At 49.9% G+C, this 27812-nt stretch overlaps 2 protein-coding genes across 11 annotated transcripts in view; both read left to right on the forward strand.

Moving 5' to 3' along the window:
• The first annotated feature begins 2688 nt into the window (after positions 1 to 2688).
• Positions 2689 to 12050, forward strand: GRINA (glutamate ionotropic receptor NMDA type subunit associated protein 1). Of its 7 annotated transcripts, none has more exons than XM_081919618.1 (9): positions 2689 to 3084; positions 3557 to 3604; positions 6604 to 6938; positions 7213 to 7272; positions 7425 to 7537; positions 9151 to 9351; positions 9547 to 9675; positions 10155 to 10298; positions 10849 to 12050. In XM_081919618.1, the coding sequence occupies exons 1-9, from the start codon at positions 2717 to 2719 to the stop codon at positions 10996 to 10998; spliced, it is 1548 nt and encodes a 515-aa protein (XP_081775744.1). In that variant the 5' UTR covers positions 2689 to 2716; the 3' UTR covers positions 10999 to 12050. The 7 variants fall into 7 exon arrangements, with proteins under 7 accessions (XP_081775744.1, XP_081775745.1, XP_081775746.1 ...); XM_081919620.1 differs by having other exon boundaries at positions 2898 to 3071; positions 3543 to 3604; XM_081919624.1 differs by lacking the exon at positions 2689 to 3084 and adding an exon at positions 3703 to 3897 and having other exon boundaries at positions 3542 to 3604.
• A 4819-nt stretch (positions 12051 to 16869) lies between these two features.
• LOC309374563 (uncharacterized protein) overlaps positions 16870 to 27812 on the forward strand; it is a 41690-nt gene continuing 30747 nt past the window's right edge. For 3 of the 4 annotated variants that reach the window (XM_081919595.1, XM_081919596.1, XM_081919594.1), the window contains exons 1-2: positions 16871 to 17232; positions 17992 to 18252. In XM_081919595.1, coding sequence (XP_081775721.1) covers positions 17046 to 17232; positions 17992 to 18252 — 448 coding nt within the window. In that variant the 5' untranslated portion in view covers positions 16871 to 17045. Of the gene's footprint in view, positions 17233 to 17991; positions 18253 to 27812 lie in introns of all 4 variants that reach the window. The other variant, XM_081919593.1, reaches the window with a different exon arrangement.

Raw genomic sequence — 27812 nt, forward strand, 5'->3', positions numbered from 1 at the left:
CAAGGACCATTCATAAGATAAGAATATTATTCAGAACTGTGAGCAGTGGGGTGGGGTAACTGAAGACAAACAACAAGAATTAGCTAGAACTTTGTTCACTGCTCAGACTGCACAGAAAAAGCATTTTGATTCCTGAAATTCATTCTGATTCTGCAGATAAAATATAAGGGATAGAATTCTACAGGATAGAGTATTAGTGTGTGAAAACAGTCGAGATCCAAGGATCCCCAGGCATGCGCCTCCAGATGGTGGAGATGTCCGGTGCCACAACACAAAAGGAAAAATGTGGAGGGAAGAGGGAAGCAAGAAAACTCAGGACACTTCCTTCTTCCTGCTCGAATGTTCCCAAGAAAAACCAATGACCCTCCCTTGCTGGAAGTGGCTAATGCGGCTGTAAGCCGTTGACCGTAGCATGTGGGGTCATTGTCTTCTGCGGCCAGGCTGGGCTCTGTAGGTTCACAGGGCTGCAGCTGACAGCATTGCTCCAGGGAAGGTTGAATTTGAGGGGGCCTCTTTATGGGCAAAGAGGAGCCCTGCCCAACTGGGGAGGGCAGCAGAAGGAACTGGAGGGGCAGCTGCTCACTATCTGCTGCCGCCGCAGCTGCTGCTGTTCCTCCAACTTAGACAAGGTCCTAACAAACTTGGAATGTGTCTCAAAAAGAAAGTTAAATCTGATCACATTTAACCTCAAAAGAAGAAACCAAAATGAGGAAATCAGTTGCAAAGAGTTATTGTTCTTCCTGCTGCCAATTATAGCAAGGTGTCTGCAAGTTATTCCAGTCCTATGGCTGTTCTCCTCTGTTCTCCCACCGCAGGCTGGGAACAGGAAGTGTGCCGGACTTCCCTTGCTTCCTTGCTCAGCCTCCCCCAACCTGGTCCCCTCCAGATGTGGGGCTGCAATTCCCCTCACCCCGCAGCCAGCATGGCTGAAGGGAGTTGGGAGTCCAGGTTCATCTGAGTGGCCAAAGTGCTCCACATAATACGTTTCCTCTGCAGCCTCTCCAAATGGTTCAGCGACTGCAGGCGCTTCCAGAGACAGGAGGCGTGTGAAGGCAAGGCATCGGTAGCCAGAGATGTTGCTGGCCAGCCGGGTGTAGGCAAGAGATGTTGAGGTTCAGCTGTACTGGGATGGGGTGTCCTCTGAGGAGCGGCTGGTGCCCCATGAGGGGCCTGAAGAATATGCTTGAATTGCCCATGACAACTCCTTAGAAGGCAAGTCTGCACCACCTGCTAATCTCCAGGAACAATTATTCTGTGGTTACTTCTTCTTGTGAATGTGTGGGGAAGAGAGATGGTTGTGTAAAGTCTTTGCACTGGAAGCAAGTGGGGCATTTCCCCTTGACAGCCACCTGATGAGGCAGTGGATGATGTTCTAAAGAGGTCCAGAAGCAGCCTGCAGAGGAGGACAGGGAACATTACCCCACCCCCCGCTCCTGGAAATAATCTTTGGGCAATCGCAGGTTCACTAGGAAGAGGCCCCAGTTCCTTTTTCGCAAGGCATAAAGATCTGGACCCCTCACCGATTGTGTTCTCTCCTTGCACGGAGTCTGGACTTGAATGAGCGAAGGAGAAGGTGCCCCAGGGTGGAGAGCTTGGTGTTTGGGGATTCTTCTTTGGCGCTGAACTGCAGGCGCCAGTTGCTGTGAATCGGAGGGTCTCAGACAGGGAGAAGTGTGTGAAAGCAGAGCATCTTGGCGGAGGAGAGTCTCCAGGTGTCATAAGAGCAGAAGAAGACACCCTGAACCCAGAGCCAAAGGAGGGCGCCTGGAGTAGTTGTGCACAGGGATACCAAGAAAAGACAATGGAGAGATCCGGTCTCCTGTTTTATTAAAGAAAGTCTCCCAGCCTTTGCAGACGCAGGATGGACACCACAGCAAGGAGACTTCGGTTTGCCTGCACCGTAGAGAATGTTCACACATTCTTTATACACAAAGCAGCATCCGTCCCTCTGCCCAGGACTCTGCCCTGTTGCTTCACCTGCCCACCAGAGGGCAGAGGCGGCAATAGCCAAACCTTACCATTAGCTCCCCTTTCTGGGCTCAGAGCCCAGCACCGCAAAGCCCAGAGATAAGGAGAACATCCAAGCCAGTCAATTAGCCTGTGTCAAAGCAAGCAAATATGAGCATATACGAGCTCACTGCTACAACCACTACCTGTTAATTGTGGGGTTATCCTGACTACCAATATGGCGTTAGGGAAGCTTTCAGAACAGCTCAGCTTTGGTTCAACACACTAGATGAGGCCCACCTTGTCCAGCCTCCTGTTCTCACACTGGCCAAACTGATGCCTGTGGGAAACGCACAGGTCAGATTCGAACACAAGCCCTCTCCCCTCTTGCGGCTTCCAGGAATGGCTTTTTGGAAGCATGTACTGTTCCCAACTGTGGAGACAGAGCTGTCCTGGCTAGTAGTGACTGATGGCCTCCTTTGCCCAATCTTCGTTGGAAGGCATCTCACTTGGTGGCCACCCCTGCCTCTTGGGGGAGGGAGTTCCACAGGTGAACTCGCCACTGTATGAAGAAGGACTGTCTTTGGTCTGTCCAGAATCTTCCCAGATGCCACGGCTAGTTCAGGACACAGACCCTTGCCCAGATATTGGAGAGCAGGGGGTGCAAAGCGGAATTCCTTATTCAGGCTGCTGCTTCTGCACGACTTTAAGGCGCAGGCAGGGAAGGGGCTGCTGGCCCAGAAGAGTTTCCTGCAGCCGTCTTGCGCTGATGACTTCAACACTCCCTGTTTGGATGAGCTTCACATCCTCCCCTTTGTCTGCCCTTCCTGTGCTCCTCGCGAGAGTGCCCCCAAGGAGGCAGAGCAGGGGTTGGTGGGGGTCCGGAGCCTGCCAGAGCGCTTTGGCCCCCAGCCACCAGGAAGGAAGGCTGCTGAGAACGAAGGGGGTGGCTGTTGGTGGCTGCTATGGCAACAGAGGCAGGAAGAGAACCCGGCCTCCTTGGCAGCAGTTGGGGGCTGCTCCTGCCCGCAGCCGGGGAGGGTGTGGCCGCCTTGGTCCTGGCCTGCCGGGCGCTCTCTGCATGTGCCAGGCGGGCAGCAGGAGGGCCTGGCTGCCGGAGCATTGTAGGCAAAGCTGGTGCCGGGTGGGGTGAGAAGGGCCTTTGTGGAAGTGGGGGTGGGCCAGTGTGGCAGAAGAGCCCCTCCCTCCAATTGCCTTCTGCTTGGTGGTTAAGAGCATGGGCACAGAGCCCAAAGACCCTCTTGGCCCCAGGTTGCAAACGCCCAGCTGTGGAGTTGGGCAGGGCCAGGGGGTCTTGGATGCCCCTCTCGGCCAGGTAGCCCAGAGGGAGGCTGGCTGGTTACACTGCCAAGGGCTTGTGTGTGCCCAGTGGGTCTCTGGTGTGGAGATCACCCCTTCCCGTGCTTGGCCAGGAGAAGGCTGCTCCCCAGGGAGCTGAGCACCTTCTCCTGCTGCCCCTTGGCATCTTGAGAGCCTCCTGGGGGGCAGGTGTGGGGCTGACACAGCTAGCTGGGGCTGGCCTGGGGGATCTCTTTAGAGTTCACCTATCCCTTGGCGTCCTGCTTGTCTTCCAGGGAGCTCCAAGCAGCCTGCGTGGTCTCCCCTCCCCAAGTTCCCCTCTCAGCAACCCTGCAAGGTAGGTGAGCGTGACCTGGGCCTTGCCAGCCCTGCTCCTGCGCTCTGACCCTGAGCCAGTTGGTTCACTTCAATGGGTTGTTCTCTGCTTTTCAGCAGATTCTGAGGGCTGCCTTGGGAGACCAGCCCCTCCCTGGAGACCCTCTTCCTCCTCCCCTGGCAAGGAGATCTGGGAGCAGAGCAGAAGCAGCAGGAGGAGGACCCCCGGCTCCTGCCAGGCCAGGCCTTGTTTGAACCACCGCTTGCTTGTAACTTTGGGAGACCAAACTCCAGAGGGCGGATGAAGACCCAAGTGTGGGTCATGCCAGCACCCCTGTTTTATTCTTGTCTTGGGGGAGGGCTGGTTAAAAAGGGGACAGCAGAGAAGTGGGTGGGAGCCAGGTGTGAACTGGGAGGCAGTTCTGCTGCTCATGGCTTTTCAGTCTTCCTCCCGTGGTGGAGAGTGTGTGTGTGTGTGTGTGTGTGTGTCCGTCCGTCCGTCCTCCAGGGGTGTTCTGCCTTGGATGCCGGGGGGGCTGTGTGTTTTTGTGGCTGCTGCATAGTTGCCAGTGCCACCCTGCCTGACGCTCTAACCCCTATACCACACTGCCTCGGCTTTGGAATGGGGCAAACCTTCCCATGCTTTTATAGAAGACATCTGAAGGTGCCACTGCACAGGGAAGTCTTAAATGTTTGAGGTTTTTATTGTGTATTTAATATTTTGTTGGGAGCCGCCCAGGGTGGCTGGGGCAACCCAGTCAGATGTGTGGCATATAAAGAACAAAATTATCCTCATTATTACTGCTCTTGTGCTTCTCCCTCCCAGCTGAGGGGGGGGGCCTGGAAGGGCTCCTTCATGTTTGGCCCTTTCCCCAAAGGGGTCTCTTGGACGCTGCCTCTTCTCTCCCTCCGACTTCACATTCCTGCAGCTCCCCGAGAAGTTTCTTCCTCATCCTCCAGTGATTCCCATTCAGTTTGTGAACAGTTCTTACCTGAAGCCCATTCCCCAAATGGCCAGCTGTTTGCAGCACAGTTTGGGAATCGCTTTTCTTCTTCATGTTGAAACGTGTCCCCTCTGCCCCCGGCACTTTACAGCACGCACACACTCCCCTCAAATAATCTATTTAAAAAGGAGCATGTGAAAAGTTAGGACAGCAGATAGAAAGTTAGCAGGGGGGCGTGTAATGAAATCAGAACTGGCAGACCAAAGGACTGTTTGAGTAAAATGGTCTAATGGATGACTCAACGTCCCTGAGAAGGCTCAGCAGATTTTTGGGGGCAGGCAGTTCCACAGGTGCGGTGCTGAAAACACCCCCGTGCACCTTCTCGGCCAGAGCATCTCGGGTGGGCATGTGGTGGCCAAGGCGCCAGTCGTATCTTGGTTGCATTGCTGCAGGCCCCCTTGGAAGGAGGGCCTGGACGCTTCTGGCAGTGCAGAATTCGGCCACCAGGAATGGCTGGCGACTTCCTTACTGCTCTGTCCCCAACCGTGCCAGATTCGCCTTTGGCAGGGATGCTGGGCAGGCTTTGGAGCTGCCTCCTTCCCCCTCTCTGGCAGGCTGCTGGCCTGTCCAGTTCCCTGCTCCTTCGGGGGCTTTTCCAAGGGTGCTGAGGCTGCTTTTTGTGGTGGTTTTGCTGCTGCTGCAGGGTTGCTTTCCTTCTCTCCCTGATCTTATGGTGCTTTGCTGGCTGTTTGTTAGCCATCTTGGGGAGAAGAGAGTTTGAATAGAAACAAATCCGATCTGAGCAGACAGGATCTTGTGGGGGAGACGGTTAGTTATGCCCCCTGGTTCTGTGCAGCCAGCACTTTGAACTGGGCCCAGAAATGAACCGGATGTCAGTGAAGCCGATACTTGGAGAGGAAAGCGCTGCATGCTCTAAAAATCTGTATGACTTTGGAAGAACCGTGCAAATGTAGGTTTGGTGCCAGGAATGGAGCCTTATAGGTCCCTGAGCATCTTGGGCATTTCTGGCCCTTCAGTATCCCTGTTCCAAGTGCTGGTGCTGAGTGCCAGGTGATCAGAACATCTGCCTCCACACCACCCAACCCACATGCTCAGATCAGTGCTTGAAGCCCTGCTTATCACCCCCCCATGACGTGCATTAGAGACAGGGCCTTTTCCGCAGTGGCCTCTCGCTTAAGATGTTCAGTTTCTGCCTTCAGTTGCCGTGTTTTAGGTGGGATTGAAACCCTGCCTGTGCTGAGTGGCTTTTAACGGCTGCACTTGATGAATGATGTCGTTCTGGAAATGTTTCTTATAGGGCTGGACTGTATTTCACTGGATTGATGGGCTGGTGGGGTTTTGTATTTTACAGCTGTAGTTAACCGGTATTATTTCTGATGGTCAGAGCCATTCGGCTCCAGAACAGACTCCCTGGGAAGGTGGTGGACTCTCTTTCCTTGGAGGTTTGGAGCGGAGGCTGGATGGTCACTTGACAAGGGTGTTTTAGTTGAGATTCCTGCATGGCAGGGGGTTGGACTAGATGACCCTCGGGGTCCCATGCAGTCCTACAATTAAATGATTCTGTGAGGCAAAGCTTTCTTCACCTTCTTGAGAAGCCTTGATCCAGAGAGGCAGCTTTTCTGTCTATAAGTAGCAATAGCAGCCGTCCGTAGGCTTGAGAAAGGACGAGTGGTGTCTGGTCAAATGTCTAAGTCCTGAGCTGGATTTTGTGGTCAGGGGCTGCGTCTTGGAAGGGGGTGGGCTCTGCTCAGAACCTTGTTCCTCCCCCTGCCTTTAACTTCCCCAGGACTTTTCCACCCTCTGCATTCTGCCCTCTTTCCTCTCACACCCATCTTTGTAAAGAAATTGCACCAAATTATGTGAAAAATGGGCTCTTAGATTGTGGGAATATATGTGAGCGTACTGTTTGGTTTGCACCGTGTGAGACTTCTGGGCGGAAGGGGAGGGCGTTCCCCCGGACCCCCACTCAATCTCGGGTGGGCTGCTTGCGGCTGGGGAGGGTGGTCTCCCTCTGCACTGCTTGAAGTTGCCAACCCTCTCTCTCTCCCCTCTGCAGCCGCGAAGTGGTGGGAGACCCGGCCGAGATGTCGCATGAGAAGAGCTTCCTGGTGTCTGGAGACCCCTTCCCTGGGCAGCAGCCGCCTGCCCCACCTGGCTATGCCCAGCAGCCCTACCCAGCGGCTCCCTACCCGCAGCCCCAGCCCGTGGCATATGGCCAGCCCGGATACCCGCAGGGCGCCTACCCGGTTGTGGCACCCTACCCACAAGCGGCACCCTACCCCCAGGCACCCTACCCTCAGGCACCTTACCCCCAGGCGCCCTACCCGCAGGGGCCCTACCCACAGGGGCCCTATGCCCAGCCGCATCCAGGAGTTGCCGTGGACCCAGACTGTAAGTAGTCCACTTGCCCGCTCTGCTGCAATGGTGGGGGGCAGGAGGGGGGGCTGTGGGGTCTCTGCTGGGGTGGCAGAAGAGCTGCTCCTGTGAGCCAGGGGAGAGACCCCCTGGCCCATGCAGGCGGGGCGCACTCTCCCGCCTTGTGGCTGCTTCTGTGGGGAGCTGGGCTGCCTCTGAGGAGCCTGAGCAGCGTTCCCTGGGGGGCGCTGCTCTGTGGCCCCCTCCTCAGTCTCCTCTCCTCTTCTCTTGCTGCACTTGTGCCCCCCAGCTGGAGCGAGGCGCCCTGTTTATGTGGTATGGAGAGGAGGCACCGCAGACTCTAGGATTGGTGAGCGCCCTCATCACCCCTGCCACGGGCTGGGTGAGGGGGCAGGAGGAAGAGGAGGAGGAGGAGCTGCTGCTGCTCCCTCTGGAATCTGTAGGGAGAGCCGTCAGGTGGGGAGCCCCTGCCTGACTGGCTGCGCTGCTTCTCGTCCCCAGCGCCCGTGCACAGCAACTACCATGAGGACGGGCCGCCCTCCTACTATGACAACCCGGATTTCCCCCCCACCAACTGGGAGGACAAGACCATCCGCCAGGCCTTCATTCGCAAGGTGAGTCGGGCTGTGGGTGTGCAGGGGCTGTGGGGCTCCTGCCCTTCTCCCTCCTTCTGCCTCTGGCCCTGGCAATGGGGTGCAGTCAGTGTGGTGTAGTGGTTAAGAGCGGTAGTCTTGTAATCTGGGGAACCGGGTTCGCGTCTCCGCTCCTCCACACACAGCTGCTGGGTGACCTTGGGCCGGTCACACTTCTCTGAAGTCTCTCAGCCCCACGCACGTCACAGAGTGTTTGTTGTGGGGCAGGAAGGGGATGGAGAATGTTATCCGCTTGGAGACTCCTTTGGGTAGTGATAAAGCGGGATATCAAATCCAAACTCTTCTTCTGCAGTCCAGTCCAAGTGTGGGAGGAAGCCCTGGAAGTGCTGTGGCTGCTGGTGGAGGAGGAGGAGGAGAGGGGCTGTCAGGGCGCAGACCCTCGTTGGCAGGGAAGGGTCAGACCACCGAGAAGCTGGATCTGATATTGATTGGGGTTTCTTTGCATGCCACTTTCCCCTAGTTAAAACTGTGATCAAGGCAGCTCACAACACGTAGAGAGTCACATAATTCCAAGAACAGAATAATAGGCAATGAATAAAAGCATATCTTGGGTGCCCTGCTCGGCATAGAATTGATGCTTTTCTCGCCGAAGAATGGATGCTTTTGAATTCTGGTGCTGGAGGAGACTCTGGAGAGTCCCATGGACTGCGAGAAGATCAAACCTCTCCATTCTGAAGGAAATCAGCCCTGAGTGCTCACTGGAAGGACAGATCCTGAAGCTGAGGCTCCAAGACTTTGGCCACCTCATGAGAAGAGAAGACTCCCTGGAAAAGACCCTGATGTTGGGAAAGATTGAGGGCACAAGGAGAAGGGGACGCCATTCCTCCTCTGGTCACTGCTGTGGGTGCAGGACCTGGCTGTCTCCAGGCACTGTGCTCGTCTGCAAAGGATTCTCACAGGCTGATGGTGTTGCCAGCCTTCATTTGAGACACTAGGTCTAAAACTAGTACCAAAAATGGAAAACGAGCCAGGTCCCAACCAAAGAAGAACGGCAGCTTAAGTTGACAGAATATGGACAATTTGCAGACTTAACATATAGAATAAGAGAACAAGAACATATGCTTAAAGAAGATTGGGAAACGTTTGTTGAATATATGGGAAATAATTCTGCACAGCTGAAAATGCCGGCAGCATTAAGATAAATTCAACAGTGTAAATAAGTTTTGATGGATGCAATAATGGAATACTGAATGGTGTAGTAAAATATGCAGGGATTTACGATATGTAAAATGAGCTGTGGAAAGAGAAGAAGGGAAGTCATTGATATCTTAAGGGTGTAAAATTAGTATTTTAAATTGTAAAACAGAAAATTTAATAAAAAAATTATCTAATACCAGAAATCAGTATCAGTAACAGCAAAATTAGCATCTCCAATATTAAATCTCGACACCAGCAGAAGCCCCTGAGCAATGACCGTGGGTGGTCCATGCAGTCCAGCTCCCTGCCTCCCGCAAGGGGCAGGAGGCACTGAAGCAGCTGTTGCCAGGGGGGCACCACCATGTTTTGAGTGCTGCCTGCTCTGCCCCCGAGTGGCTCTGGCTGGTGTGACGGAGGCTGCCTTTGTCCCCCTGCAGGTGTTCCTGGTGCTGACCATCCAGCTGTCGGTGACCTTTGCCTTTGTGGCCATCTTCACCTTCGTGAAGGGCGTGAAGGGCTTTGTGCGGAAGAATGTCTGGACCTACTACGTCTCCTACGTCTTCTTCTTCATCTCCCTCATCGTCCTCAGCTGCTGTGGGGAGTTCCGGCGCAAGCACCCCTGGAACCTCGTGGCCATGGTAAGCGGGGCAGCGGGCGCGTGGCCTCGGGGGGTGGCTGCTGTTGCCATGGATTGAATTTTGAGTTTTAAAAGTCTTAGAAGCCTGCCTTGGCCTAGCCAGGCAGCAGAGATGGCTGCCCCTTGACTCAGATATGGGGGGATGTGGGGCCTGGATTGAGGCTCACTGCTGAAGGCGCCTGCCTCTCCTCCTCAGTCCATCCTGACCCTGAGCCTCTCCTACATGGTGGGCATGATTGCCAGCTTCTACGACACGGACGCCGTCATCATGGCCGTGGGCATCACGACCGTCGTCTGCTTCACTGTCGTCATCTTCTCCCTGCAGGTTGGTGTGTCTGCTCTGCCCCCCTTCCCTTGGGGGGGGGGACGACGACAAGAGGCATTGTTTCTCCCAGTGTGAGCACCTGGGTTGCCCAGAGGTGCACCTTGGGCTGTTGGGTTGGCATCCTGCCTTGTGGGCGGGCGGGGATGGCAGAATTGGCACCCGAGATTCCAGGCAGCGATGGCTGTGCAGGGACTCCTTCCCTGGGGCTCTGCGTTGCTCCCTACATCATCTTTTGACCCAATGGCTGCTTGATGCAGAATAAGACCCTGCAAAGCAGGCTGAAGTGCCACAGGTCAGGCAGCTGGTCTCTGGCGGAGTGTGCTGGTTCCCCTGCCTGCCCCCCTTGCCCAGGCTGCCAGGTCCTGCACTGGCCCCTTGAGACAAATGGGCCCATGAAGGGGGCCCCGGCATGTGGGGCAGGGGGCCTGGGCTGTGGGGTGCTGCCTGACCTGTCCCGGGGCTCCTCTCCTCATCTGCAGACCAAGTACGACTTCACCTCGTGCCGAGGGGTGCTGATCGTCTGCCTGGTGGTCCTGTTCATCTTCGCCATCCTTTGCATCTTCATCCGGAACCGCATCCTGCAGATTGTCTATGCTTCCCTGGGCGCCCTCCTCTTCACCTGCGTGAGTCTCCCCGCGGGCCCCAAGATCCACCGGCCGGGCAGAAGGGCGCTGAGAATTAAGGGGAAGGAAGGGGCCTCTGAGCCCCCTCCCTGTTCAGCCCAGGGATCACTGGCCAATCTCTGTTCGCAAGGCCTTCCGCACAAAAGACAGCTCCTGGTTGTCCCCCCAGATCTAGAGGAGAGCTTGATAGCTGTTGCAGTTGTCAGGTAACAGGGAGTCGGAGCCTGTTGCTGATCTGCTGCTGGCCACCCACCCATAGAGATCTGCCAGCAGATCCTGATCTCCCTAAGTTAGAGTCCCTGCAGAGCCCCTCCCTCTCCACCCCCCCTCACCCCCCTGTGCTGGTGGAAAGAGCACCTGCCCGGCCCCTCCTTCCTTCCTTCCTAGGATGCTGAGGGTCTGAAGGCAGCTGAGAGCGCATCCCAGGCCCAGCAGTGGAGCGGGTGGGGGTTCCAGAGGCCTGGGGTCCAGGTGGGGTGTGTTGGGGCGCAGGCCCCTTTGGCTCTCCTGGGGGTTCTTGTGACCCACGTGACCTGCTTTCTCCTTGCAGTTCCTGGCCATGGACACCCAGATGATAATAGGGAACAAGCAGCTGGCCATCAGCCCGGAGGAATACATCTTTGCGGCCCTCAACCTTTACACGGACATTATCAACATCTTCCTCTACATCCTGGCCATCATTGGGCGCGCCAAGGAGTAGGCCGCCCCCTGACCCCTTCAGGGGCTAGTTCCTTCCAAGCCCTGTCTTTTGTTGTGGTTCTCCTCCTTTTTATTCCCACCCCGTGGGGTCTCCCCCTCCGCCCCGGTTTTTGTTGTGTTCCTGCCGTCCCTTGAGTTTGAGTTCTTTGCCTCTTCCCCTCCCTGTCTTGTGCTTTTCTGGGGAAGGATACCTGAAACGAAGGGGGAGTCCCAGGTAGCCAATGCCCCCCCCAAGCGGGGAGGCAGCGCTCACCTCCAGCCTGCCGTATGCTGGTGTCAGTTTTTGGAAAGGAAGGGCTCCTCTGCCCTGCGTCTCCCTTGGGCTGTGCAGAGTTCGGAAGAGGATGTAAATACGCTATGCTTGTCTCTTTTGTATTTTGGTCTAGAAATGCTAATTTAATTTTGAGGGAGGAATGTCCTTTTCTTGGGCGTGCCACTCACAGCCGCTTCTTCCCGTGGGTACAGGGCTGTTCTGGGGCTCTGGACACACGCAAACCGCCCCTTGCCTCTTGGCTGGCAGCGAGGTTCCCCACCCCCCTTGCCACCTTCCACCCCACCCCTGAATGATACTGATACGGGTGCCGCTTCCTGTCCTGCCCAGGCTGGCTTCCCACTTTGCTGGGCTCTCCTGCTCCAGCCACTGTGGGGGCTGAGTGCCTGGATGATGCCCATGTCCCGTTTTTGCAGATACCGTCCAGAAAAGAAGGGGTGGCTTCTCCCCTCCAGCTCGGGGGGCAGAGACTGCTCAGCTGCCTTTTCTCAGGCTCCCCTTGGGGCATGCAGGGAAGAGGCCTTCCTTGCTCCCGGCCCTCATACACTTTGCTTTTCTACAGAGCTGTGAAGTCTCCTGACCCTTTTTGTCTGGGGACACTGTACCCCGTCCTTCCTTCCTTCTCCCCTCCTTCTCCCCCCTCCCTGCCCCCCGCAATCTGGCTGGCTTTAGGGGGGCCCTGCACTACTGCATGCTGAGCAGCCACTACCGTGCCCCCAGGGCCAGCCTCTGCACTAAACTGTAAAAATAGGATGTCCTAATAAAAGTGAGAATGTACCAGATATCGATAGTCCTCGGTTCTGTCTTTGGGGCTGGAGGGGAAAGGTTCTTTTCACGCTGGGGGGTGGAATGCTGCATGGCCAGCCATCCCTGCAAGGCAGGACGCAAAGACCAGGAGCCTCTAGAGTCCTGGGCCTGGATAGGGACTGAATCTCTGGGGCTGAACCTCTGCTGTATATTGAGGGGCTGCAATGAGCACAGGAATGCACACATCCTGCAGCTGTTGGCATGCTGACAGGCACCGGCGGCTGCCTAGGGAAGCCAGCTCAGAGTAATTTGATTTGCCTGAGATGTAATGTGGCGTGTCCAGGTTAATACAGCAAGTTTCGAAGCTGCAGCTGTGCTATTGTAGTAACAAAGAGCTGCAACTCCAGCACTCCCTGGAGGACGCAGTGGCAGTTCTGCTAAGAGGCTGCCTTTCTCAAGGGCTCTGTTCCCCTTCCCATCTCAGCATGGATTGCTTGCGCTGCCCCCACCCTGCCCATTTCCTTGGATGGTTTATCACTGGCACCATCTTTTCCGCCAAATGAGAAGAAGCTCAGACTGTCATCCTCAAACACCAGCAAAAGATTTCTCGGTAGCTGGACATACAGACCTACAGTTTTTAAGCCCTGGTCTAGTATTGGCTGAAAGATAAAACAGATTTTTAAGAAAGTATATATTCAGGGCAATTAGGCAGGATTTATGAAAAAACACAGGTTTAACATCAAATATCCAGAAACCTTTCAAAAACAATTCTCTAAAGTTAGAAGCCAGAAAGCATTTGACAGAATGGAACAGACGTACTTATCTCGGGTACTGCAAAATCTAGAACTAGTGTCAAATCTTGTTACATTTGAAGAGAGGAAATGGCCATTTAACAAATAACTTGGGCGCAGGCGATATAGCATTGGTATTTTAAAAAATCCAAGTGGTTGACACAAGTAAGGAACTTTGAAATTATCCAAGATTGCAAAGAGTTAATCAAACACTACCATTCTAATGAATGCAACAAATAATAAAATATCTGCCTAGATTTAAAAAGTTGAATTTCTTCTGGGCTGGAAGGCCAGTTATAAAAATGAGCAAAATTCCACAGAACTTCTTTCATTATTAAATATTGCACTTAGTCAGCAATTTCTTACTTAAGAAATTGTAATTTTATTTACTTTCTGGGGGGGGGGGGAGGAAGCATAGGGTAACCTAAAAGGCCCTTTTAGTGATTAGTAGGAAGATTTGAATTCCCAAATGTAAAGGGTTATATTACCACTCTTTGTTAAATTACTACACATTGGGGCATTATAAGAACATAGTTTGAGAACTCTTGCCACACAAAACAAATAGGTTTATCAACTAAAATTGTCCGACATAATAGTAGGAAAGATCTTGCAATAATTAAATTCAAATCCCATTACTAGAGTAATTTGTAAGATTTGGAGAAAGTTTAGGAACAAGTCAATCCCAGGCTACCTGCTTCTTGCTGCAATCTTTTAGAATATGGAATGTGAGGGGAAAGACCAGTTAGTTGAAATGAAATTCTGGGAAAGAGATATGACTAAATTAAGGTCTGTGATGGAAGAAGAGTTAACATATTAAAAACATATTTGATTTATATACTGCCCTGCGCCCAGAGGTCTCGGGGTGGTTCACCAGCTGAAATGTGAGATTGATTGGAAATAACTGACTTTTTATGAAAAACTTACAGATAAGGCATAACACATCTAGATTGCAGAGATGGCATGAGTTCTTGAGTTCTTGGTCTCAAATATTTATTGATCTATCCACCCATATGCCCTTTCCCCTCAAGTCCTTGACCAGATTACAACCATTTAAAATACATCACTGAAACAGTTTTGAAAACCTTACAGATACAAAACAAAAACAAAAAACTGCAATCACAAAAAATGGGTTGGTTAATTATGTGAATAATCAGAGAATTAATCCTCATTACGTAATTAAAAACTAAAATGGGAAATAATCAAATTTATTGTATACCAACAGAAAAATGGAGAAATTCACTGCACAATTCTAGGCAGTGAATTTGAAAGTTGTGTTTTGTTTTTTTAAAAAACAAAGCTTTAACCAGATGGTATCTGACACCACTTGGATTAAGTTATAGCCAACACTCCATGATCAATTGCAGAAAGGAAGGCATCTGAATCTATTTCATGTCATGTGAGGCTGCCCAGTGCTTCGAGAACGTTTTTGAGAGTCTGTGTTGACAGAGAAAGGGAATATTCTCTGACAGAAACTACTCAGAGGTCTAGTTATTTATCTGATAGTACACATTTAATGTAAAGGTGTATATTTCTATTTTTTATAACATAACTGTTAACCTTGAGTCCCCGTGGGCTCACCACAAACTCTATTTATTATTGATTGCTTATGTTTACTTATTCTAAAATATATTAGCTCACTGGAAATCAATATACTTCTATTTATGTCTATGTAAAATACCAAGTCACTGTAAAATACTAATAAAATATCTGGCACACGTGTGAGTGTTGGAGAAGGATGCTGCGCGTGGTCCTGGCTTGGTTGGGGTGGCAGTTGCTGTTCCCCATGGAGGCCACAGGGGGGCAGCTGGGAGTTTGGTCTCTTCAGCAAAGGGGGGGGAGCTAAACTGACCGTCCCGTTTGTATCTACATTTGGAATGCAGGGCATCCGCCATATATTGCAGAGCTGGAAAACTTTCCTTGTTAGGCCGAATTGCTGTTATCAAGATGAATGTATTGCCAAGAATGTTGTTTTTATTTCAGACGCTACAGATTCTAGACAAAATGGACTGTTTCAAGAGGTGGCAGAAAGCCCAGAATAAAATTTAAGATCTTAACCGATGCAAAAGATAGAGGGGGCTTTGCCCTGCCAGACTTAAGACTTTATTATGAATCAGCAGCCTTTTGCTGGTTGAAGCAATGGCTACTTCTTGAAGACACAGACATTCTTGATCTGGAAGGATATGACAATAGTTTTGGTTGGCATGCATATTTGTGGTATGACAAGGTAAAGGTGTATAAAAGTTTTAAGAACCATATTGTCAGGAAAGCATTGTACAATGTTTGGAATAGATATAAGGATTTATTGGAAACTAAAACCCCTAGGTGGTTGTCACCAATGGAAGCGAAAGCAGTGAAAAAAATTAACATGGACTCTAATTGGCCTAAGTATTGTGAAATTTTAGAATATGATGGCGAAAGACTGAAGCTACAAAGTTTTGAGAAGCTAAAGCATAAAGTTCGAGATTGGTTACACTACCGTCAGATAAATGAGATGTTTAAGCAGGACAGGAAACTTGGTTTTCAGAAGGAGAGGTCAAAGTTAGAAACAGAATTGTTAGAATCCAATACTAAAAACCTATCTAAAATGTATAATTTGCTGCTGAAATGGAATACACAGGATGAAACAGTGAAATCAGCTATGATTAAATGGGCACAGGATATTGGTCATGACATTATGTTTGACGACTGGGAACAGTTATGGACCACCGGTGTTAAATTTACGGCATGTAATGCCCTGAAAGAGAATATAATGAAAATGATCTATAGGTGGTACATGACCCCAGTCAAACTTGCAAAGATTTACCATCTGCCCAATAACAAATGTTGGAAATGTAATGAGGCTGAAGGTACCTTTTACCATCTTTGGTGGACCTGCCCAAAGATTAAGGCCTACTGGGAAATGATCTATAATGAAATTAAGAAAGTCCTTAAGTGGACATTTGTAAAGAAACCGGAGGCTTTTCTCTTGGGCATGGTCGGCCAATTGGTATCAAAGAAGGATAAGACATTCTTTATGTATGCAACCACGGCAGCAAGAATCCTGTTGGCAAAGTATTGGAAGATGCAAGAATTACCTACTCTGGAAGAATGGCAATCGAAGGTGATGGAATATATGGGACTGGCAGAGATGACCGGCAGAATCCGTGACCAGAGGAAAGAGACAGTGGAAGAGGACTGGGGGAAATTTAAAACATATCTAAAAAATTACTGTAAAATTGTGGACTGATAAGATGTTAAGGGGTATGAAACAAAGAACTACAGCTGTAAATCTTAAACTTCAAGGAAATTTAAAAGGGACTTAACTAAAGACTGATTGATGAGTTGCTCGAAAAATGGTAAAACAAGGATGTGGCGAAGGGAAGGCATGGGGAAGTCAATTTTTGTTGTTTGTTTTTGATGTTTGTGTTTGTCTTGTATTGTTATTAATATGTGTAAAAACTAATAAAAATATTTAAAAAATATATATATATTGCAGAGCTGGAAATGTGCAGAAAAAGACAATGAAAATGGACAAGTGGCTTTGTTTACTTTATTTCACATTTATACACACATTGATTGCAAAAAAACCCAAAAAAAACCCCTCAAAGTGGTTGTTGTTGTTGTTAACTTATACCCTGCCCAAGACACTGGGCGGTTTTCAACAAAATATAGAGAGTACGGCAAGACATCAAACATTTAAAGCTTCCTGAAACGTAGCTGCCTTCAGATGTCTATGAAAAGTCATATGCTTGTTTATCTGTTTTGACTTCATCCGGGAGGGCGTTCCACAGGGCGGGCGCCACCACCGAGAAGGCCCTCGGGCTGGTTCCCTGTAACCTCACTTCTCGCAATGAGAGAACTGCCAGAAGGCCCTTGGAGCTGGACATCAGGGTCTGGGCTGGACAATGGAGGTGACCTCCAGGTATACAGGGCCTTAGCTGGTCAACAGGGCACAGGGAATTTCCTGGGTGATGGCGATGCCCGCCCTGCTTTTCTATTGCAGCTTGCCTGCCCGCCTCTCTTCCCCTCCCCCACAGGGCTCCTAAGAGCTCCAGCACACTCAGGGCTGCTTGCATCACAATTGCCGCCCGTGTCATCCCTAGCGCCAGGCTACCTGGGCTGCCTGCTTGTCTCCCTGGCTAGCAGTGGCAAGGAGAGGGGATCCTATGGCAGCTTGAACACCTCTGGATGGCACCCTGACACCCTTCTGGGGCACTCCCAGGCAGCTCACTATCCCTGCACCAAGACATCTCGCAGGGGATGGCCATCTTCGCTCGCTATGACGACTTAAAAAAGGAGATTGATGCCCTCGTGGCAGAAAATGACGAGCTGAAGCACCTCATACAGATGCTCAAGGAGAACCAAGAGCTCAAGTCTATCCTACGGAACCAGTACAATGAAACCAACTTGATCCCCAAGTTTGAATCTACCCGGATTGATTCCACAAGTAAGTGCTACAGTTGATGGGGGGGCTTCCTGTGAGGCAGGCTGGCCCCCCAGGCAAGATCTTACTGTGGAGAGCAACGGGGGGGGGGGGGTTCAGGCCTTGGAGGACAAGGAGGAGCCCCAGAAGGTTGTCTGCAGAGGGGCACAATCCAAGGAGCAGGACTGCTTCTGGGATGCGGAGGAGGGGAGAGCACGAAATGTTTTCCCAAAACGAGGGTGAGCACCCCATCCCAAACAATCAGTGAAAGTTGTTAAAAACAAACAGAAGTTTATGTGGGAATATTGGCAGCTAAAGGGATTGTGAGTTTGGGGAGTCCCAGCCAGATGGGCGGGGTATAAATAATAAATTATTATTATTATTATATTTATAAATTTTATTTCTAGTCTGTTCTTCCCCCTGGGGAAAGCCGAGTAAACAATGAACAATAAAAATGTAAAGCGAAGTGAATTAATCACCACCATAAAACTAACAATAATCAAATAAAACAGGCACCAGAAGCAAAAATGAAGTCTCCACCAGGCACTCCACCCCTTCCCCAAAGGTGGAATGTAGGAGAAGGCTGCACCTCAGAAGGGAGACGACTCCACAGCCAGGGGGCTGCTGGGGAAGTTCCTGCTACACCGAACCCCCTTCCTAGGAGAGCTTCATCTGCAGATCTTAACTCACATTTCAGAAATGTGGGTCCCAAATCGCTAAGGGCTTCACAGGCTTGCGGCTGGGGACTCTGACTCATCTTAACCTGCCTGTTCAACCCCACAGATCCGATGCTCAACAACGCCTTCCAGGATAGCCACAGCTGGGAGCAAGCCCGCTTTGCCCCCAACACCAACTTCAGGGTGACTGTACGCCGAAGGCTTCCAAGCGAGAACACTCCTTCAACCATTTCTTCAACCATTTCTTCGGTGGGTGGAACAATGATAAGAAGATCCCCTCCTGGCCCACGGGTGTCCACGCCCCTCAACCTGACGGACAGAGCAGCAGGACTGCAGGTCGTCCGGTTTGCTCCTGACACCACGACAGGTGAGAGCCCGTCTCGTCTCCAGGAACATGGCTAGTGGGTGGAGGCAGGGCTGGTGGCACGGGGCGAGTTGGTGTGTGTGCCAGGATGGGCCCTCTGCATGGCACCAGCAGCTCAAGTGGCTACTTGAGGTGGGGATCTTTTTAGGGGCACCAATGAAGCAGCATGCAATGCAAGACTCTCTTGCTGGGTTGCCATTCTGGTACTGAGCAGGGTCCACGGGGTCCTGGGTCTCAGCTGTGCAGGTCGTCATCAAAATAAGCTTTACTGGACTAGCCAAAGGCCACAACGAAACCATACAAATACTATGAGGAAAAAAAATATCTATATAACTATACATAGAAAGCAGAGCCACTGCCTGAACCATCAAGATCATAACATGCAGATGCTCGTTTTGATTGGGGACTCCACAAAGCACAGAAGAGTTTCCTATTTAGGCCTCTGAATCTTACAATTCACTGCAATTTTGTCCAGGTTCTTCCTCATCTTTTTTGTCCCCAGCACAAAGAGGGCCACATTATAAGTAACTGGAGCATTAGCATCCCTGAGCAGCCAGAGACCCCTCTCTGCCAGGGAGAGACAGTTTTCCTGGACAAAGGATTTAGAAAGCGTCTCCCAGGTTCTGAGTATAGTGGGCACTGGAATAAATCATGCTGGATGTTCGCCACCTGCGGTTGCCCAAATACAACATCTATCTGCGTATGGAACCCTATTATAACACCTTGTCCAGGACAGCAGAGGACATTCCTTGGAAACTCAACTCAGTAAAGGCATATCCTCATGAATCTGGCGGACGTTTAGACAGGGAGTTGGCTCTAAAACACACTGTTTTTAAGAATGAAAACCATGGGGAGCATTGGGAAGATTTGATCACTTGTAAATCCTGTTGAGATTCTGTCCAGTAACACCCGTCCCTTCAGCTGCGCAGATCAAGGGAAGCGGGTGGCCATGAAGCAACTGGGCATTTTCTTGGGCATGCCCACATCTCCACATGAAGCAGTGTTACAAGATGTGTGTTACCTCCATATGTGCATTCCTACACTCACCACAAAGAGGTTTAGGACCTTTTGTAGAACTATAACATGTGTTTGTTATGAATATGCACTCACCCTTACCCTCATGCCCACTGACAAGAGGAATGAAGCAAGGTTGGTTTGTTACATGAAATGAGAGCTTACGAATGCTGCTTCGGGCAGCCAAGCCAGCATGTAAGCAGGCAGCAGCTCCTACAGCACATGCACACCTTGGTCTAAGAGTGAAAGAAGGATCCCTATTCAAAGCCTAAAGAGGGCAGGGTATCTGTCACACTAGAAGTGGAGCAGGAAAGCGAAGGAAAGAGCATGGAGTGACAAGGGGATCCATGCTGGAGCTTGTGAGAACTAACCAAGCCTTGAAAACCTGGGGTTTAAGTATGATTTCCAGCCACGTTTAGGTTATGGAGAGGGGAGGTCTTTGGGATGAGTAATTCCTACAATACCTATATTCTATTGTTCTGTTGCTCGCTTCTTATTAAGTTCCAGCCTGATTCCTAATTTGTTTACTTAATTGGGTGTAGAAGGGCTATGGCCCGAGTGAAAAATAACTAACTGGCTACCTTTGTTTCTTGAACTCTAACTTTAAGTATCATTCGTCTACATGGAACCTTTTCACAGGTGAAAATGAAATTTTTGCTGGTAACACCAGATTGCTGTGCTGATCTTTACATAAAATCTTAAGAGATCTGAAAGCCTTCCGAGGCATCAGAGATAAGAACTAGATCAGCATCAGGAAAGTTCGCTGACGGGTATTTTCTATTAAGAATATTAAGAATCAAGTTTATACCAACTGTGCTATCATGGTCTACATGAATAAACCATAGGAGAAGTTCAGATTGGCTCCCACCATTTCAGCAGCACCTGGGAGAAGGTGCAGGAGCAGACAGGAACTCCTTCTCTAGAGAAGCTAGACTGGCTCCCTCCTTGTCCTGCTGGCAAAAAACTGTTGCACCTTTGAGCTCCAACAGTTTTTGAGAACTGACTTCTTTTAATGAGAGGGATGATGCTATGCTGCTTTCATTGTGATTGTCTGTATGGTTCTTAATGGATCGTTTTGATTGTATGTATGTTTTTAATGGGAATGATTTGGCAGGGATGTAATGACACTTGTAATGTGGAATTATTTATGGTAATTATGGTTATATAATAGATGGATAATGGTAAAAGATGCAGCAAATTAAAACTTAAACATGGAACTCATGGAGGCGGGGAAGGAGATCTGAAGGTTCAAAAGAACTTTGCATTTTAATGTTAGAAATTGTTGTTTTATATGTATAAAATTATCAAAAACCCAATAAAAATAGTTAACCACTATCTTGGAATAATTCCATGTTGATCTGTAAGCGTAAATAGGTTGGCAAGTGGTAATGCACACCATTCTGTATGCTTTTTCAAAATCTCAAACAGAAATCCCGCCAGAGCCGGGGACCTTGGCAAGTTTTAGTTCTGTGATTAGTTCTATAATTTCATCTGAGCTTACCAATGGCCAATTGGGTATATTTGAGGGAACAAGCTTGTTAGCATTAGATAGAAGACAAGGTGAATCATTAAATATTTTAATTTTTTAAATAAAGGAATTCACCTAGGTTTGAGGGGGAATAGCATATACATTTAGAAGGGAATTGGTGTTCCAATGGCCAGGATTTATGATTGTTCATTTTTATTGCATTTATTAAATGTGTCCATTTATTCTGATAGTATATTTTCTTTTTCTTAGCAATAAGATCATTATATAGCTTCCTACATATAAAATAGTTTTTAAAATCTGTTATATCTCCTTTTTGGTGAAGGTCCCTAAACAAAGTTCTGAGTAACATTTTCTCTGTATAGCATTCCTAGTCAAACCAAGGAGAAGGATTAGGGAGGGCCCCTGATGCAGGCTTAGCTATCGTACTGCAGTGGTCTATTAATTGAGAAGAAGATTATACTGCTACCTTAATAGTGTGAGTTGATAAGGGTTGCCTTCAGATGTAACATTCTATCCGAGTCCAAGAATTTGGCAATCACGCCTTCAGACTGCACTGACCACCTAATCCTTTTCAAAACGCCGTGGTCACCACCCAGTGCCCCTGCCCCCACATCTTGTTGCGGAAGGCAGATAACGGACAATCTGTGGGTGACGCAGCACAGCCCCCCCTACCAGGGGGGCAGCAGGGCTAATTACCCACATGTGGTTGTTTAGTCGTGTCCGACTCTTCGTGACCCCCTGGACCAGAGCACCACATATTAACCCTGAATTACTGGCATGACTGGGGCTCCGATCTCTTGGCAGGCAGCCATATCTCATAGCAGGAAACCAGAAGTCGACCACCTAATCTTTTCCAAAACACTATAGATGGTTTGTTCTGAATGACCAGGCTTTGAGATTTTATTTGCTGGTCTGCACTGCAAAGTCGAAAGTAAATGGGAATTGCCACTTTTCTGTACGAGATCCAATAGAGAAGTTAATACTGGAACATAAATATAAAGAACATAGGATGCGGGTGGCCCTGTGGTCCAAACCACAGAGCCTCTTGAGCTTGCAGATAGTAAAGTTGGCGGTTTGAATCCCCGTGACGGAGTGAACTCCCGTTGCTCTGTCCCAGCTCCTGCCAACGTAACAGTTCAAAAGCATGCCAGTGCAAGTAGATGAATAGGTACTGCTGTGGAGGGAAGGTAAACAGTGTTTCATCTCATCATCTGAGGGAGGGAGGTAAACATTTATCAAAATTACCTATTTGGTACCCATATTTATTAGGAAAGTTTGGGATAGAGGAGGATGTGCCAATAAGAATTGTTTCATATGTGTCAGGGCTCAGGAGCAGAGGCACAGGGAAAAGAGGAGATGGAAAGCGAAGGGGAAGAATCCGAGGGGAGCATAGGAGAAGATGACAGTGGCCCGAGGGATTCCATGAGCCTCTCCAGCGAATCGGAAGATTCACAGAAAGGGGCGCCAGTGGCCAGGGGTAGAGGTTTCCCAAGGGGAACGCCCCAGGAGCAAGGGGGGAGCAGGGACTCCCAGAGCAGCAGTTGGAAATCAGGACCAGCTTCCCCACCAGAGCATAGTGGGGGGGGGGAAGTCCCAAGTATCGGGACCAGTGGATTCCCCACCAGGGAGAGAAGACGAGGGAGGCCTGACCACGCCTCCATCGGAGAGTCGGACAACGGAGGGGAGGTCAGATCCGGGCAGTATCCCAGAAGAGGGAAGCAGTGACAGAAGTAGTGTAACGGTTAGGAGGAAGGTCACTGGGTTGGCGCGAGAGGCAAGTTCAAATGTACAGGAGCGCGGGACAGCAGAAAATGAGGATTGGGAACCGGGTCCCAAAGCCCGCCGGAGGCAGGGGGAGGAGTTAAGCGACTCAGTGTCAGAAGAGTCCAGAAAGGGGAATGCCCCAGCGGGCAGAAGGACCCAGAGAAGGAGAGAGCAGCGGAAAAGGTGGAGCAGGGCTAGGATCTTAAACTGGTGTCAGAGGGGAGGAGACTCAGACGGGACTTCGCCGGTCTAGGGTTTAGGACGTAGAGCTGCGCGCTGCGGCTTGGAAATGGAAACTGAACTCCAATAAAGACTTTTGTATATAACGACGATCTGGCGTTGGTCCTCTGTGAGCTGGGACCTAGAGGCAGCTCTGACAATATGGCAGACCGAATTTGATTAATATTAAAAGGCCAGCTTGCGGCGACCTTTAGAGAATTGTCTGTGGGCAGGTAGTTTGAATAAAGAGAACCCAGCAGTGTTTACCTCAGTCACTAACCAAATTTCTTGGAATAAAATACAGTTGAAACCATTGAGATATTCAATGAGCCAATAAAGGCTGAATGCATGCATGCATGAAAGACTATTGGGAAAATTGTAATTAGCTATTGGTTATTGTTAAAGTTCTAAATGCGTGGGGAATATTTGGATCCCTTCCAGTCGGGATTCAGGCCTCATCATGGGACTGAAACTGCCTTGGTCGCACTGGTTGATGATCTCCAGCGGGCTAGGGACAAAGGTGAGAGCTGTTTCCTAGTTCTGCTGGATCTCTCAGCGGCGTTTGATACCATCGACCATAACATCCTTCTGGACCGTCTTGAGGGGCTGGGAGCTGGGGGCACTGTCATACAGTGGTTCCGCTCCTTCCTCCTGGGTCTTGTTCAGAAAGTGGTGGTGGGGGATGAGTGTTCAGACCCCTGGGCTCTCACTTGTGGGGTGCCTCAGGGTTCTGTTCTCTCCCCCATGCTTTTCAACATCTACATGCAGCCACTGGGAGAGATCATCAGGAGGTTTGGGCTGGGTGTTCATCAGTATGCAGATGATACCCAGCTCTACCTCTCTTTTAAATCAGAACCAGTGAGGGCAGTGAAGGTCCTGTGTGAGTGTCTGGAGGCGGTTGGAGGATGGATGGTGGCTAACAGATTGAGGTTGAATCCTGACAAGACAGAAGTACTGTTTCTGGGGGACAGGAGGCGGGCAGGTGTGGAGGATTCCCTGGTCCTGAATGGGGTAGCTGTGCCCCTGAAGGACCAGGTGCGCAGCCTGGGAGTCATTTTGGACTCACAGCTGTCCATGGAGGCACAGGTCAAATCTGTGTCCAGGGCAGCTGTTTACCAGCTCCATCTGGTACGCAGGCTGAGACCCTATCTGCCTGCGGACTGTCTCGCCAGAGTGGTGCATGCTCTGGTTATCTCCCGCTTGGACTACTGCAATGCACTCTACGTGGGGCTACCTTTGAAGGTGACTCGGAAACTACAACTAATCCAGAATGCGGCAGCTAGACTGGTGACTGGGAGCGGCCGCCGAGACCATATAACACCGGTCTTGAAAGACCTACATTGGCTCCCAGTATGTTTCCGAGCACAATTCAAAGTGTTGGTGCTGACCTTTAAAGCCCTAAACGGCCTCGGTCCAGTATACCTGAAGGAGCGTCTCCACCCCCATCATTCTGCCCGGACGCTGAGGTCCAGCGCTGAGGGCCTTCTGGCGGTTCCCTCATTGCGAGAAGCAAAGCTACAGGGAACCAGGCAGAGGGCCTTCTCAGTAGTGGTGCCCACCCTGTGGAACGCCCTTCCAGCAGATGTCAAAGCAATAAACAACTACCTGACATTCAGAAGACATCTTAAGGCAGCCCTGTTCAGGGAAGTTTTTAACGTGTGATTTTACTGTATTTTTGGTTTTTATGGAAGCCGCCCAGAGTGGCTGGGGAGGCCCAGCCAGATGGGCGGGGTATAAATAATAAATTATTATTATTATTATTATTATTATTATTATTATTATTATTATTATTATTATTATTATAGAACAGTCTGTAATACCATATGACAGCTGAGCTACTTGTCCTGTATGATGTGATATACACAGATATACGCAGATACACATACACACATACTCACACATAAGCCATGAAAGTCAGTGGATGAAATACAGTTCTTTTTCTGTAGGTGAAATCACTTTCCATGCTTCTGTGAGTACATTCTATTACTCACCTTTTATAGGACAAAGAGTGAGAATTCCACACGGGGAAACACCTACTGTGGAAGGGCCCAGAAGGTGTGACAACAGCCCTCTGCTCTCACTGCAATAAGCCACTTCTACCCATTTGGACTGGTTGCAACATTAAGTGGGGTCAGGGCCGGCCCACCCATGAGGCAAGTTGAGACAACCGCCTCAGGTGGCAGGATCCACTGGGACAGCAGATCACAATCTTTCTTCCCTGTTGTTTTTGATGTAGATCTTCCCTTTCCCTCTGCTATAAAACCTTAAATGGCTCAGGACCGCAATATCTCAAGGAGCGCCTCTTCCCATATGAACCTACCCGGACCCTGAGATCATCTTCTGAGGCCCTACATTGTGTGCCGCCTCCTCAGTAGGTCAGGAGGGTGGCAACACAAGGATGGGTCTTGTGGCTCCCTGTCTATGGGATGCTCTCCCCAGGGAAGTTCGCCTGGCACCTTGATTATACACCTTTAGGTGCCAGGCAAAAACTATAGGAGTGCAAATATCCAGAGTGTGGGTCAGGTGGGATTACTATGAGGAATTATGAAATATGCCTCAAGCCATTGTGTCCACAATGAATGCATTGTGTTGAATGGGTTTGATACATTGGCAATAATTTCTGATCAAATCCCACAACCCTCTGCACCTCTGGCCATTTCCTCTACTGTCCATTTCTCTTTCTTGACAAGTCAAGTACGCAGCCCAGTTGTCGCCAGGCAGGCATCCTGGGCCATAAAGATAGTGGGCAAGTTTCTTTAATGTAGCTTTTCTGAAATGTTAATCTTAGGATGTTAATCTTAGGGCCAGGAAACAGATCTCACATGAAGGTGATAATGATCGCTGTCCTCCTGGCCATCCTTCTTATCATGTGTATTGATTGTTTACAACCTCCGGGGTTGCTGAATGCACTCCTTTGTAGTTTTCATTCATTTACCCAAATATATGCACGCTTAACTAGTGTTTGTAGTTTAACATTGTCCCCACGTGGGGTTTGTTGAAATGCTCAGAAGAAATCTGATTGGTTCTTACGAACACTCTGTAAAAAGCTCTTTTGTGAATAAAACGACCTGGGCCAGGGGCTGGAGGCACGCAGAGATTATTATACACACCCTTCCCAGAGTCTTGCTGGTTCAAGCCTCTGTGTGTATTCTTATTAATCAGAGTTCAATCCTTCCTTTACTTTGTGAACACCTCAAGAAAAACCCCTTCCAATCTACTCCCTGAGGAGATTTCACCCCTCCCATACCCAAGAATCTCCTGATCATCTCCTGAGGTCTCTGCTGACTCTACAGAGAGGAGGAGCAATGTACTGCTCTCTACTTAATTAGTCAAGTGAGTGAGTCTCTGTGTGTGTGAGAGAGAGAGTCAGTCAGTGTGTCGGAGAGTGAGTGCAAGAGATAGTATTTGGAGATAAGATTGCTGCTAAGAGCAGCTGCAGGCACTCAGAGTAGCATTGATGTATGCTCAGAATATTTAGCTCTGTATATAGTTTGTATTATAGCTGTAGTTATAGAATAAAGGAGGATATTTTACAGAGCTGCTCTCCGAGTGGTTTATACTCTGCAAGACTCTGCAAAACGCTGCTGCGCAACGACTGCATTATTGAGACAGTGAATCCGGTGCTCTCAGCTCCAAGCTGTGAGTCCACAGCACTGTGACCAGTTCCTGTGAGAAACGGAGGTCTCTGGCAGTGCTACCCAGCTCGCCCAGCCCAGTCGGGGCTGTAGTGCATGAGTCCAGTTGGTACACTGGCTCAAGGGCGATGCTGACACTCCCCATCCCAAGGGACAAGGGCAGGGCGAGCAGGGATTACCCACCTCCGTCATTGGTGTTGTGCAATGCCAGGTCCATAGGCAATAAAACCACCACCATGCGTGACTTTTTTGTATTGCAGGGGGTTGACCTGGCTTGCGTGACGGAGACCTGGGTACTTTAAGGTGAAGTAGTCTCCCTACATGAGATAACATCCCCAGGTTTCTCTGTCCTCCATCAATCGCGGACTGCGGGTCGGGGGAGGAGGAATAGCGTTGTTAATCCGGGAGAATTGCTCTTTCAGAGCTCTGCCAGCACCAGCGATCTCTGGCATTGAATGTGTTGGTCTTGTGTGGGGCACCAAGGAGAGCTTGGCTGTCTGGCCAAGTGTACCGACCACCCAGCGCACTGGCTGCCACCCTGTCAGACCTGCTGGAGTTCCCAAGCCTATTGGTTTTGGGAGACTTCAACATCCATGCCGATGCCACCCCCTCCTCACAGGCTCTGGACCTAGTGACTTCCACGGCAACACTAGGCTCTTCCAGTTTGTTTTGGGCCCCACTCATCAAGCAGGCCACACACTAGATTTGATCTTTGGTGCTGGCATAGATGTGATCATGCTCCCCCCTGTGGAAGTGCCATGGTCTGATCACTATGCTCTGAAAGCCAAGACTGACTTCCCGCTCCTCCCCTGCTCGAGTGGCGAGCCTATTTGGGCTTGCCCATGAAGGTTGATGGATCCTGATAGATTCCGTCAGGCCTTGCGGGACCCTGCTCCTCCTGGCGACTCATTAGATGACCTTGTCTAGGACTGGAATAACCGGCTCTTGGCAGCTATCAATGAGATCGCGCCTAAGCGCCCTCTGCGACCCTGTCAAAACCGGGCCCCTTGGTTTACCGAAGAGCTCCAGAAAATGAAGCAGGATTTCAGATGGCTAGAGCAAGTATGGCAACAGACTCGTGACGGAGCTTTAAGAACATCTTATAGGATGCTTATGAAAGCCTATGAGATGATTATGAAAGCTGCTAAGAAATCTTACTTTGCAGCTTCCATTGCATCCGCTAGCTCTCACCTGGCACAACTTTTTAAAATAATTAGGTCGATAACGTCCTTAGAAGGACAAATGTAAGCACAAATTTGACTCACAGCTGTGAGGCATTCATGAGCTTTTTTGTGGAAAGTCCTGTTGCTCCGCTGTGACCTCCCTGCCAATTTAGATACAGTGACAGAACTAGAGGCCCCTCAATTGTCTTTGGGTCCAGTGTTGGACCATTTCGATCGGATACTCCCTGCTGATGTGGACAGATTCCTCCAAGCTGGTAG

Source organism: Podarcis melisellensis (assembly GCF_964234715.1).
Source record: "Podarcis melisellensis genome assembly, chromosome: 7".
Taxonomy (NCBI): Eukaryota; Metazoa; Chordata; class Lepidosauria; order Squamata; family Lacertidae; genus Podarcis; species Podarcis melisellensis.